This window comes from Elephas maximus, chromosome 20 (assembly GCF_024166365.1).
Source record: "Elephas maximus indicus isolate mEleMax1 chromosome 20, mEleMax1 primary haplotype, whole genome shotgun sequence".
NCBI classification, from domain to species: domain Eukaryota; kingdom Metazoa; phylum Chordata; class Mammalia; order Proboscidea; family Elephantidae; genus Elephas; species Elephas maximus.
In genome coordinates, this window is record NC_064838.1 from 50,059,568 (window position 1) to 50,073,220 (window position 13,653).

Sequence of the window (13,653 nt, forward strand, 5' to 3'; positions counted from 1 at the left end):
TACAGGCTTAAGAATCCACGTGCGGTTGAATGTTAGCGTCTTAATTTCTTTAAACAAATCTAGAGCTATCACTTGTGGCCAGAGCACTCTGAAAAAAGCTGTTACACTGCTGCGTTTATTGGAGCTGCTTTGAAAATGCCTGCTGCCACCCCCTGTCTTCCCAAAGTTGTCAGCCTGTGAGTTGGCTAATCTCTATTTTGTACTATACTTACTCCTCACTTACCGACTACCCCCTTATCTGGACATTTTGCATTTATGACAATAGTAAAAAATCTACTTGCCAGCTAATTTGCACATTAACGAGATGGCAAGTATGGTGGCAATGGCTGCGGAGCATCCCCTCCTTCCAGGAGGGCCTCTGGGGAGCCTTGGGGAAGCTGGACCTCGCTGCCGCTCCCTCCTGCTGGCAAATGGGGGACAGATACACAGGCAGCACCAAGCCAGCGGGGCACCTGTTCTGGGTTCCCATCTCCTATGTGGCCTGAGACCCTGCAGCTCAAGATTGCTGTGGGGTGGGAAGGGAGGAAAGCAGAAATCGCTGGAGAGGGTGTTTGGAAGAAATGCACACAAGTTTAATGACATCCGAAAGTGAGCTGAACTGGGCCAGAAGCCTTGCTTCTGTGGGGCTGGGTGTGTGGCCAGGCTCCCAGTGCCCTCACAGGAAGCCCCATCCTCAGTGACTCCCCAGGCCTGGAGGTCAGAACAGGCTCCAGAATCTTGAACAAAGGGCTGGTGGGGGTGGGGGCGGAGCCTTCCAATACAAGAGGAAGGTGAAGTGGTTAAGCCATGGGCCCTCCACACAGCCTGACTTTATCCAGCTTTGTCTCCTCCAAGCCTCCTCTGCAGAGGAATGATCCATAACTGGACTCGTCACAGTAAATCTTAGCTGTTGTTATTTCTATGATCACATTTTTTTCAAAATAAAATCAGACAAATGGATGGTCTGAAAAAAAAAAAAAAAAATCAGCCATTTTAGCATAACGCTGATTTTTGAGTAATGACCTGGTCTTTGGAAGCTAACCATGTAGATAAGTGAGATAATCATGGAGGTGGTAGGAGCCCCTCTCCTCTGCTCAGAAGCCCACACGCTGATGGACTCCCTTTCAGTGTGTTGGAGCCGAGAGAGTCCTCGGGGAAGCAGGCACCTCATCTAAATCTTGACTGTGCAGAGGAGAGCATACCAGGCCTCCTGTTACATGACATACCGTGATCCCTGAGCAGGGAGCTGGGCGGAAGCAGAATGTGGGAGTTTCCCTGTCTCTGTGGTGCCCAGGTTCTCCGCACCCATCCTGCTTCCCTTGACTTTCAGGATTCTGTTAATAATTTCTTCCCCTCTTGAGGGGCAACTTTATTCACCTTGTGGTAGGACACTTCCACTGTCAGATATCTCCTGACTTTTAGAACTGTGCCTGTTAAATGTTGTTCGCTGCTGTTGAGTCGGTGCTGGCCTCATGGCGATCCCGCGTACAACGCAACACGATGCTGCCCGGTCCTGCGCCGTCCCCATGATTGGCTGCGGATCGGATTGTTGTGAATCCATAAGGTCTTCATGGTTGGCTTTTGGAAGTAGATTGCCAGGCCTTTCTTCATAGTCCTTCTTAGTCTGGAAGCTCTGCTGAAACCTGTTCAGCATCACAGCAACGGACAAACTTTCACTGATAGACGGGTGGTGGTTATACGTGAGGTCCGTTGGCCACGAATTCAACCTGGGTCTCCTACATCGGATAAGTTTAAACAACTTGTTAGAAATTGACAGGAAAATTATCTCTACTACATGTATGCTTGATGTTTAGATATTGGTAAAGAAAAGTGAATTTTTTGTTAGGATGGCCAGTAACAGAATGGAGAAGAGTATCCTGCCTCTGTACTTCTCACAACTCCCAGTACAGGACAGACACACAAACTAATCCTTCTTGGACTGAATTGCTTGCCCATTTTAATTGATTTGAGAAAAACAAAAAGGAACCCTATTCTTTTCACATAAGTGATAGAAAAATACATGATAGGTATTCAGGCAAAGCCTCTTTACGGTATGTACCTAATTACTGTACCTGAACCCACTTCTCGAGCATTTTGCAGGCTTCTCCCATCTTCCTACCTGAGGGCCCCTAGAAGAACATGTGAAGATACGTGTGTGTGGGTGTATTTATGTGTGTGTGTGTGGGTGGACGTACATATACTTCTTTCTCCCCCAGGTATGAGAATGAGGAGCCGGGGTGATGCGTGTGTATATGTATGTGTAGTGGTAAACCCAGACGGAAGAGGCTCCACTGTTCCCAGAAAATACCGTGCGCCCTGGCGTAGGAGGAGAATCCGCTAATGAAAGCATAATTGATAGAAGGGAAAGGAGTAACCTGTGGTCAGTTTCTGAATATTTTTCTCTTTTGATAGATACATTGCCTTTGACTTCCATAAGGAATGTAAAAATATGAGATGGGATCGACTAAGTATTTTGTTGGATAAGGTAGCAGAAGTGCAGGATGAATTAAGGTAAGCGATGTTCTTTCCCTCTGGAGGTGGGGGAAGAGGTGTATATTCATAGCAGTCATGCGTCATCTAGCTGACTTACAGATATAGTTCAGTGGGTCGACAAGGGCTTGTCTATACTATTTTCTTTTTTTATTGGAAAGATGAGACTTGGTGATTTAAAAACATTTTTAAATTCTTAAAAATTAAGCCCAAGTGTTTTCATGTTTTTATGAGTTACCTTCCACACATTTAAAACTTTTTACATAACTGAAGTCAGTTTACTACTGTTGTACAGTCAGTTTCTCCCAAACCTTCTATCACAGGCATTGTTTCATTAGCTTAGAGTCTTTGTAACGACGGTGTTTAATGGCTTTCCCGTATTCCATTGTGTCATCAGTCTCAGTTAAGTGTTCTTTCTCACTGCCGTAGAAGATAGTGCTGCAGTAAATCACTCTGGGTATATAATGGATCAAAGGGCCTGAATATCCTCTGGTACTTTCTATGTGTTTACCATATTGTTTTCCAAAAGGTTGTCTTGGTTCCCAGGTTTGCTGTGCCCTATGTGGGTGCCAGTCTTTACTCATTTAAAGCCAGAAGAAGGAATCTTTAAACCGCTCTATTACTTTGCTCTGCCTCTGTGTAATAGTTCTAAACCTGGCAACCCAAATGTACCTTCTTTATCTTATTACGCAGTAATAGAGCAAAACATCTCCAACAGACATTAGCCAGGCTATTTTTAATATATATTTTTATACATCTGAAGTTATCAGCTACTGTTACTTACATCTGTTTTTTTTTCTGTGAGGTTTTGTCACGAGCACAGCTGGTGAAGAGAGGTGGCCTATATCATTATTGGGCTATTAAGAGAAAACATCGGCTGGGCCCGGCACATTGTCAGAGGGGAGTTCTCTGGAGTCACCCGATAGTCACTGCCACACAGGGGTGTAAGAAGGAGGGGAGAATGAACACCAGAGTTGGTCCATTGCCCCTCACTGTGCTCCACAGGGCAGTAGAGCTTTCACCAGTGACTTTCAGGTGACCTCTTCGGACTTTTTTCCCCTAGAGTTTTGGGGGCAATGGAAAGAACCTGGGTTTTGGGGTCCAGTGCATCTCGGTTTGAAATCCCAGTTTGCCTCTTATTAGCCATGTGACTAGGGGCAAGTTACTTAACTTCAAGCCATGGTTTCTCGGATGTGTAAAATGGAGGTAACGCCTACCTCACAGACTTACTGCCTACCTCACAGACTTACTGCCTACCTCACAGACTTACTGCCTACCTCACAGACTTACTGTAGTGTTTAAAAGAGTTGGTGTTTTATAAATGCGGAGCGGTGCCCCCACACGTGCGCACCAGCTCTGAATGAACCTCATGTAGATTTTGAGTCTAAACATCTTCTAGGCCCTAGTGCCAAGGTCATGATTTTTATTAGTTCACTGCACTTGTTCATTTAGCCCTTGGTCAGTCTGCATTTCCCCCTCCTTTTGGATTCTTGGGAATAATTCCAATAAAATCACTGTTACCTGGTAATCGGTATGCTTTGTCCAGTGCCCTCTGTGAAGCACTTCATGTGCATTGTCTCATTCACACCTCAGGACAGCCCCGTGGGGGTGCCGTCACCTCCATGGCTCTCAGAGGTTGATCATTTTAAGTTACACAGAGTGAACTACCCAGGGAGCTAAGGCCAGCAAGCGGATTGTTTGCTGCCAGACTCCGTGCTCTTAACCACCACTCCGAGTGTCATCAGATTTTCAAGTTCAGAGGATTGTCTGAGGAACTTGTTAAAAGTGAAGACTGCCCAGAAACTGGTTATCATGTTTGGCTGCAGTGCCAACATCTGAGTGGCTAAGGGGAGGAAGGGAAACTGATCTTTCCTACAATACCCTACTTTACAGGTTTTATACTCTCCGCAGGTATTACCCATTTTTCAAAGGATTAAAATATGTGTCTGATGTACAATATCCAGCTCCTGCTTCAGAGATTCCGGTTCCGTTGATCTCAAGGCTGGGGATCTTCATTTTTAACAAGCAACCCAGGGGATTCTGCCGCAGACTGTACAGATAGACAGGGGACCCCACTCTGTGAACCCTGATGCAGAGGTGCCTAGTTGGAATAATCGTGTTGAACAAAACCCTCTTCTGGCCTTAGGGAAACATGATTGGTGCCCAGAGAAACCTTGACAGTACTCCCAGCTCTGCTTCTTCACATTTCTTTATGAAATGACCACTAATGTTACACTCGTGTTTTGGATGGTGGCATGTCTTGCCTCAGCTGTTCAAACTCTGTTTGGTCTGTGGTAATCAAATATACCTAGACCACGCATTCCGGTCTGATCTTTTCCTTAACAGGTTCTAGTAATGTCACTGATAATGATGTCCAGTTGTAAGAGGTATGTCCTCAGTAGATGTGACTAACTTTGGTATTAGAGTGCTTATACAAATATGTTTTAGTTATTTTCTAGTGGACTCTGCTGGCAAGGTGGTGACCAACCAGGAAGGCGTGTTCCGCAGCAATTGCATGGATTGTCTAGATAGGACCAATGTGATCCAGAGCTTGTTAGCTCGCCGTTCACTTCAGGCCCAGCTTCAGGTGCAAATTCTTTTTTCCTTTCATTGAAGACAGTATAGCAACAAAATTAAAGAAACTTCGTCTTTAAAAATGAATAACAAAAAACATGCATATTGCTTCCAACCTGATGCAGCTCTTTTTCCTTTTGTGTGTTGCCGTCCTTGGGCACACACATTTTCCATAGCCATGGTCAGTGTATAAATGCACCATTTTTAATTTTGTCATTTTCTCTAGCATTATGCCTAGTCATGGCTTTTAACGGCTTCATTGTTACTCTCTAATTTACCAAGCTATTTAGGCCACTACATTTTTGGCTTATAAATAATACTGTAGTGAATATATCTGTGAATGCTATTATTAAGTTGAATTATTTCATTTGGGTTAATTCCCAGAAATGAAATTACTGTGTTAAAGAAAATAAACGTATTACTTTCCCACAGAGTAATGCTCATTTACATTGACACCAGCAGTGAATAAGTGGATCCATTTCACTGAACTCTTGCCATCATTAAATGTTTTTATTTAAAACATTTTTTTCCCTATTTTAGTCATATAAAGTAGTAGTACCTCAAGGTGGCTTTTATTTGCATCTCTTTTTATTACTGGCAAGGGGTATGAACTCCAGGTAAAAAGTTTTTATCTAGCTTGGCTTTACCACTAACATTGTGCTGTTGAGAAAAGTAGGTATGAGTATTTTCTTTTGTTTATATTTGGAATTAAAAACAATGTAAAGCCCAAATTTTCAAATCACACTAGCATTTATTATGAGTGGCAAAGAAAATGTATCCCGAATGACTTCCTGCTTAGATAATTAGTAAGCGTTCAACTTTGTTCGTGATAATTTCATGAGACCCAGGAGGGAATTATGGTAAACTCATTGCCAGTGAACTGTTCCTGAACACTAAGTAAAATGTGCTCTTACAGCACAGAGTGCTTTCCCTGTTTGAGTGGCCTCCATTTGGGGTATTGTACTAACCAGGTCCTTGTTGCTCTATTGAGTATACTTCAGAGTGCATGTTTCAGTAGAAACAATAGTAATGATTTAGTTCCAAGGCTGAGTAACAGAACCACTTAATTCGGTGCTAGAATCTGTATTGAATTGTTTTACGTGCTAGATGTAGTAGTCTAAAACCTCACCAACCTCCACAGAGTGTGTGGGCAGGCACCTCCGCAGCAGCATTGCCAGCTAGCGTGGGACTCTGCAGTTGTGCCTGTCTCCCCCTGTGAGGGTAGAATTTCTTTCCAGTTAGAATAAGTGACACCTATGCTGTCTGAGGGTGGGAGCGAGAATCTGTTCTGAATTAGAGAAACTGAGACGTTGTCTGTGGTGAGCAGTGAAGATGGTGGTTCTGAGAGTTGAGGGTCTGAGACAAAGGCTAAGGCAGGGGTTCCTGGTTGGTGATTGGTGAACCCTGAAGGGGTGCATGTCCACAGAGGAGCTTCAGGGGGCCCACGACCCCCCTGAGATTATACGCAAGAGCTGTATGTATGTGCAGCTTGTGGGCAGGTAGTTACGGAACGTCCACCAGATTGTCGGGGGTCCTGGGGGTGGGGTGTGATTGGGGATGACCCAGGGTGAGGAAGTCTGGGGCCGGTGAGTTGTGTGGAGGAGAGCAGCAGGGGAAGGGTGGGCCCAGGAGGGAGGGAGGCAGTGGTGGTTGGCTCCTGCAGCAGCTTTCATTTTCTCTGTTCCTTTCCCTTCTGCCCTTCTCCCTGAGGACAGACAGCGCTGTGGTGGTTAGGCTCAAGGGAGATTGGGGGCTGCTGAGGAGAGGAGTTCTCAGGAGAGGCTTGGTGCCTGCCCTGGGCAGGAGAGGGCTGTGCATGCTAGGACCCCCTGTAATAAGAATGGGTGTGATTCTGATTCCAGAGACTAGGAGTTTTGCATGTGGGACAAAAGCTTGAAGAGCAAGATGAATTTGAGAAGATTTACAAAAACGGTAGGTAATTAACCGAGGTAAAGGTCCTTCAATTTTGTACCTTAAAGTAACACTTTGGATTTAGGTCTCTGGTTATCCTTTTAATCATCAGCAGCTTTTTTTTTTTTTTTTTTTAAACCTTTTTTCACAGCCTGGGCTGACAATGCGAATGCTTGTGCCAAACAGTATGCGGGAACTGGTGCCTTGAAGACTGACTTTACCAGGCAAGTCACGCTTTTAAAAATTGCATTCCAGAGCAGTGCTTCACGGTCCTGGTGCAGATGAGAGTCACTTGAGCGGCTTTCACACAATACCAGCAGAACACCAGCGCCTGGGCCTCACTTCCAACCAGTCAAGTTGGGACTGCTAGGTGGTGAGGCCCAGGCCGGGTGATTCTCTGATTCTCGTGCACACTGAGGGTTGAGAACTAGGCTCTTCAGTGCTTCTGGAACCTCACTGTGCCCCTGAGTCACAGGGGGTCTGAATCAGCCAGCCTGGGGGCAGGGCCTGCGATTCTGCAAGTCTGAAAAGCTTTTAGTACCTCACTGCGGATAGTGAAGAGCCAGGCCGTTTTGAACTTGTCCCAAATGCAAGTGGGTCTTTACCTGTTGTATGAATTCCCTGGGAGCAAAACAAGAGTCCTAATTTTTGTTTGTTTGTTGGTTTCATGCCACTTAATCCAGGCTCTGTGTTTCTCCTCTAATTTATTGTCTTTGCAACTGGAACTGAGTGTTTTTCCTGTTTGTGTCCTACTTTGGTCATAGTTTAGAAAGAGAATACATATTTCTTGGTTCTGTCAGAGATTTCTTCAGTGAAATTTTTGTTTAAATTTATAGGAATGATTTTTTAAATCTCTGTAACTCAGTTATCCCTATACCACCTACTTCCTGGTCATAAAACTGTGAGAATTTAATATGTAATCTTTAACTCAGAAATTAACCTCTTTCAACCAGAACTGGGAAGAGAACTCAGTTGGGACTTTTAATGGATGGCTGGAACTCACTAGTACGGTATTACAAGAACAACTTTTCTGATGGATTTCGACAAGTGAGTTTGTACAATACTTTATGCCTTTTTGGTCATTATGCAGTTGTACCTTTGTGTTATTCCTTAGTAATGTCATATAATAATATAATTTCCTTCTTTATGTTCTAGGATTCCATAGACTTATTTCTTGGGAACTATTCCGTGGATGAATTAGAATCTCATAGTCCTTTAAGTGTTCCAAAGGATTGGAAATTCCTGGCTGTAAGAAACCTTCATATTTTCAAGATGCCGAAAAAGCATTGTGTCTGAGGACGGCACCAGAGATGGTGCCAACTCCCACTGATTGAAAACATTATATGTTGTTCTAAATGGAATATAAATTCTTAGGCTTCCCCAAAGAGAAGAGTATGGAGAGGAATAAAATAACTTTGGGGCATTTGTTTTCTCTTCCCACTCCCTCCCGTCCATTTCATGTAAGGCACATAAGCATAGGGAATGTGGGAGTTTTCTCATTTCAGGAAGTCGTCAGTCCCTGTAGGTTCAGGCATTACCGGAGGCAAACTTATAGCATGTAAGATTAAGTATGCTCGTGACCCTTCTCTCCTTATTGACTCCTCTGTTCCCTAGACTTTGCAAGGGAAGTGCCTGGAATGGAAGGAGAGCCCTGGTGTCTGGTTTCTCATCTGGGCAACCTCCTTCCACTAAGTACTCCTCGGTTTGGAGCAAACGCGTGTTTCCTCAGATCTTGTAACTTACCCCACTGGAAGACATTGGCAGTCATGGCCGAGCCCCTGAATAATGGCGTTTTGTTGAAAACACTGTTGCTGGGCACCATCAAGTTGGCTCTGACTCATTAGTGACTTTTTAACATTTAACAGAATGAGACATTGCCCAGTCCTGTGCTATCCTCACAATCATTGCTATGTTGGAGCCCATCATTGCAGCCGAGATAATTGCTTATATTAGATTGCAGAGACGTTCCTTTTTTTTAGGCAAAGCGTGCACAACTGATTTTGCGGCCATTGATTACCATCCTTAAACAGTGGTTTCTCTGTTTCCATTTTCTTTTCCAGTTGCCTATCATCATGGTTGTTGCCTTTTCAATGTGCATTATCTGTTTGCTCATGGCTGGTAAGTCTGCTCATACTTCACCTTCTTAGATTTATTTCTTAGTTAGAACATTGAAATTTATTGTATAGCATTTGAGTTTTTTTTAGTTCATTCAACACTTCGTGTTTCCTTACTAAATTTAGTGAATAAAGTGAGCAGATGAGATTGGTCCTTAGAAGTGACCAGAAAACCCAAACCCATTGCCATCGACTTGATTCTGACTCAAAGCAACCCTACAGGACAGAGTAGAACTGCTGCACCATAGAGTTTCCAAGGAGTGATTGGTGGGTTTGAACTGCCAGTTTGATTAGCAGCTGAGCTCTTAACCACTGCACCACCAGGGCTCCTTAGAAGTGACAGGAGGTAAAATATATACCCAGTAGTTTGATAAATGGTATTTATTTTTGCTTAAGATTTTGAAAAAAAAATTTTTTTTCTTATTACCAAAATAACACATAGTAATTATAGAAAATATGGTTAGGCAAAAAAAAAAAGATTAATCACCATCTCGCCTTCCAAAGAGAAGCACACCACTCTTAACAATTTGATGTTTTAATTCTTATGAGTGTGTGTTTTTTCAAAAGTGAGATCATATCGTACATACTTTTTGGTAATCTTTTTTCACTGAGCAATATAGATATTTCCCGTGTAATTACATATTCATCTACATTTTCAAGGACTACATAGTATCCTGTTTATGGCTGTATAGTTTATCTAATCAAACAGCTATTGTTGGACAAATAAATGTCATTAATAGATTAAAACACTAATCATTAGCTTTTAATAGTTGAGTATAAAATTGACTAAACCTGAGTTGATGAGGAGAACACAGCGGGGAGAAGTTGATTCAGGATTGCATAATGAGACAAGGGCCAGCTGTCCGTTGTGCTGAGGCCATAGAGTAAGAAGACCTGGAACTTGCCCTCAAGGATCTTAAACCGCAGAGGGGAGGTGTAAAAAGAAACAAGCCATTAATAATGGTAATAGCTAAAACATTCTTTCCCTCTGTGGTGAAGAGCTTCAAAGAAGGGGCAGGGCCACCAGTGAGGAGGCTGAGGGGATCAGATTTTCCAGGAAGTTGAGGAACTGGGAACCCGGGTCAGAAGTGGGGGTGATGAGAAGGGTTTGAATATGATCATTGCATATGAGGAACTGCCTGCCTTTTGCTCAAGAAGAGTCTTAAAACTCAGCTGTGAACATGGGCTGTTAAGCAACTTCAGATGTGTTTTTGAATAAAAAGAGATTGGATGCTGCTGGAGTTAATCTTCAGATGGCATCATCTCTTACCAATTAATTGTTGTGAAATAATGAACTTTGGACTGTTTGGGTAGGATAATGTTTGATTCCTAGCCCCTATATAGGCTCGCTAGGAGTCGGAATTGACTCGACAGCAGTGGGTTTATGGGTTTATTGTGGTTTAGAGTTCGGCTGCTAACCACAGGTCAGCAGTTCTAATCGACTTGCCAGGAATGGGTTTGGTCTTGTTGTTCTGGTTTTTAAGGAGCCTTGATGGCTCAGCGGTTAAGTACTCGGCTGCTAACTGAAAAGTGTGTGGTGCCAACCCACCACCCGCTCTGTGGGAGAAGGATGTGGCAGTCTGCTTCTGTAAAGATTACAGCCTTGGAAGCCCTGTGGGACAGTTCTACTCTGTCCTATAGGGTCGTTATGAGTCGGAATCTACTCTTCAGCAGTGGGTTTGGTTTGGTTTGGAGTGTGTTTTTTAAGAAAATGGAAAGCAAATACAGAGTGAGCACTGATAGCTTGTTAGGAAAGCCTGAACGCCTGGCTTGCTTCCCCTGGTGTGTTCTTACTGCCTGTTAGCCTCTGCATGTGTTCCCCATCTAAGCGATACTGGGCCCTCGGCAAGGAAATAAAGCAAAATAGACATTTTGCTTGCTGTTAACCTTCCTGAACCCTAGACTTTGAAAAATGCCTGTCAGCAGAGTTGTATTTAAATACATTATTAAATATGTTACTGGATTTTGTTTTATATAAGTATAATGTTTTCTGAAGTGTGTATATTTTGTAAATGTATTTTTGTATAGATATTTTGATAGTAGCTAATATTTGTGAATAGAACTATGACTTAAACTATTGTCTCTTCTAATACGAAAGTCTGTATTCTAAAAGTGGTAATTATTATTTGTGTGATGTGATGTGAAATCCTGTAGTCCAGTGGTTCTCATAGTGTGGCCTCTGGACCAGCATCGTCAGCATCGCCTGGGAACTTGTTAGAAATGCAGATTCTTGGGCCCCACCAGACTGACCAGAAGCTCTGGGGTGGGGCCTAGCATCTGTGCTTTAACGAGCCCTCTGAGGGTTATGATGGGAGCCAGAGTCGAGAGTGCTGGTTAATGAAGAGGGTCTCATGTTTTTCCTGTGGATGTGTTAAGCTTTAATGTTGTCAAGATGTGCTTGATAGCAGAAAGCTGGGTCTGGCATCAGAGACTTCATTTTATCAACTTTTTTTTAATCTCAACAGGTGACACGTGGACAGAAACACTGGCTTATGTGCTCTTCTGGGCAGTTGCAAGCATTGGAACATTTTTCATTATCCTTTACAATGGCAAAGATTTTGTCGATGCTCCCAGATTGGTCCAGAAAGAAAAGATAGACTGAATTTGTGTTTGTGGAAAGCGGCTTGGCTTGGAAGATTCCATCATGCAGAACTGGAGTCTTTACTGACCTGCTTTCCACATCAGCCTGAGGTCTTTTTAAAGCCTTTCTTAAAAAACACATCTGTGCTCTGTGCAGTGGTGACAACTAGAAATGATCTGATGGTCCTGCCTTGATGATCTCTCTGCCGTTGGGATGGTTATATTTATCACTTGGAGCTGTTCTATAATTAAAATGTAACTTGAATTCAGCTCACAGAATGGAAGAAATCTATTCATTGTCAATCTAATCAACTGTTGCAGAATAAGTAATATATATTAAAAATCTAGCAGCTTTCATTATTTAAAATAGGAAAATTATTTTTCTAGCTCAGTTTCATTATTGTCATTGTAGAAGCAGTCACTCTTAGCAAGCATACTTTCCCACACATCTTTTGACTTTTCTTAAAAGTTTAGTAGTAAGCTAACTCCGGTATGTTTATAAGATGTAAGCCCTTTACATACGTCAGGGAGTTTGACAAAGTGGTCTGTGACTTCATGGGAGGGAGGGAAGAACGGTCGGGTGTTCTTGGGAAGTTTTGGTTGCGTTGCCTCATAAGTTCAGTCAGCTTGAACTGCTGCAGCTGGACCAGCAGTTTTAAGTATGATGACAAAGTTCAGATGTACTTTATCTTTTTTAAAAGGTGTAAATCAAAGAATGTAAAGTCTATCTCTTGAGCTAAAGGTCCAAAGCCGCCTCTATTTTAAGGATTGCCCCAGTGTGGAAAACAGCCCTGGCTGGTCAGTCACTTCCTCTGCACATTCCGGTTTCTCCGGGGGCCTTTTGTCGTGAGTGCAGGCCTCCCCGAGGGTCTTGTGCTGGAGGTGATGATGCACGTGGGCAGCTTCTTTTTCACGCTGGTACTGTGGATGCCTTTCACTCTATAAAGGTTTCTGTTGGCATCCGATAAGTCTGTCTCAAATTTAGTGCTTCCAGGTAGTTATAGTTCTCCTAATCAAGGACCAACTTCAACTTTAATTTATGTCAGAAATAAACCTGAAAATATGCTTTAGAAGTTGTGTGTAGTTCTAATTGTAAGTTGGATTGTATATTCAAATTGTAATTACAAGGTTTACATATTAGAAAAGTATGTAAGGTAGTGTCATTGCCATTGTTTTAAAACTACTCATTTAAACACTGCTGCAATGTTGCATTGTTGGGCTTGAAGATACGTACAGTATTTTTCAATAGTAATACCTTATGTTGTCCTTAAATACTTCTAAAAGCACCTTTGTTTCAGCATTGCCTTTTTTTCAACCTTACCTTTTATAAACGTTAATAAGAGTTGTTGCTTTTAGAAACTCTAAAGGAAATACTAGCTGGGAAAGCCTCTGTAGCTTAAAATCAGCCATTAAAACTGGCAATAGGTAAGAAAGTAGAGCTGCCTATTCTTAATATGTAAATAAGTATAATTTGTTCCAAAGATACCTGGAAGATTGAAATGTAGTCCATGTCTGTTGTAATATATTATTCAAATGCTACTGGGCATTTCACATTAAGAACTTCACTCAACAACTACAACAAAGACCAAAATCAGAACTGCTGATGTGGCTACTGTGCCGGGAATGGACTCATGTTGGTGTGTCAGGTCTTAGGGTATCAGTACTTCAGAACCCTGCAGTGATTTTGTCTCTAAATTCACGTACTGTACCTCTATACGTGAAAATAAAATGTCATCCTCTTTTCTAACTGCGGCTGGCGTTGTTCCTATACTTTATCTTGAAAGGTGTTGATATTCTTTTTTTTAATCTTAGAATTTTAAAAATTATGCAAGGTAATACAGGATCATTATAGAAAAATTAGGCAGTTTAAATAAGCAGGCAAATCAATAGCGTCTGAAATCCTACTTGGCAGTTACGATCACTTAAAAATTGTATAAGTCCCTATAATTTTTTTAAGTTATAGATAAAACCAGAGAAATATCTAGTAAAGTATAATGTCTATAAA

At 42.4% G+C, this 13,653-nt stretch overlaps 1 protein-coding gene across 1 annotated transcript in view; it reads left to right on the plus strand.

The window, feature by feature from the left end:
- The window catches only part of SACM1L (SAC1 like phosphatidylinositide phosphatase), a 37,437-nt gene extending 24,042 nt beyond the window's left edge, over nucleotides 1–13,395 (plus strand). The window contains exons 12-19 of the mRNA XM_049862442.1: nucleotides 2,392–2,490; nucleotides 4,918–5,056; nucleotides 6,906–6,975; nucleotides 7,106–7,178; nucleotides 7,908–8,001; nucleotides 8,110–8,202; nucleotides 9,015–9,072; nucleotides 11,534–13,395. Coding sequence (XP_049718399.1) covers nucleotides 2,392–2,490; nucleotides 4,918–5,056; nucleotides 6,906–6,975; nucleotides 7,106–7,178; nucleotides 7,908–8,001; nucleotides 8,110–8,202; nucleotides 9,015–9,072; nucleotides 11,534–11,670 — 763 coding nt within the window. The 3' untranslated portion in view covers nucleotides 11,671–13,395. The remainder of the gene's footprint in view (nucleotides 1–2,391; nucleotides 2,491–4,917; nucleotides 5,057–6,905; nucleotides 6,976–7,105; nucleotides 7,179–7,907; nucleotides 8,002–8,109; nucleotides 8,203–9,014; nucleotides 9,073–11,533) is intronic.
- Nucleotides 13,396–13,653: the final 258 nt, after the last annotated feature.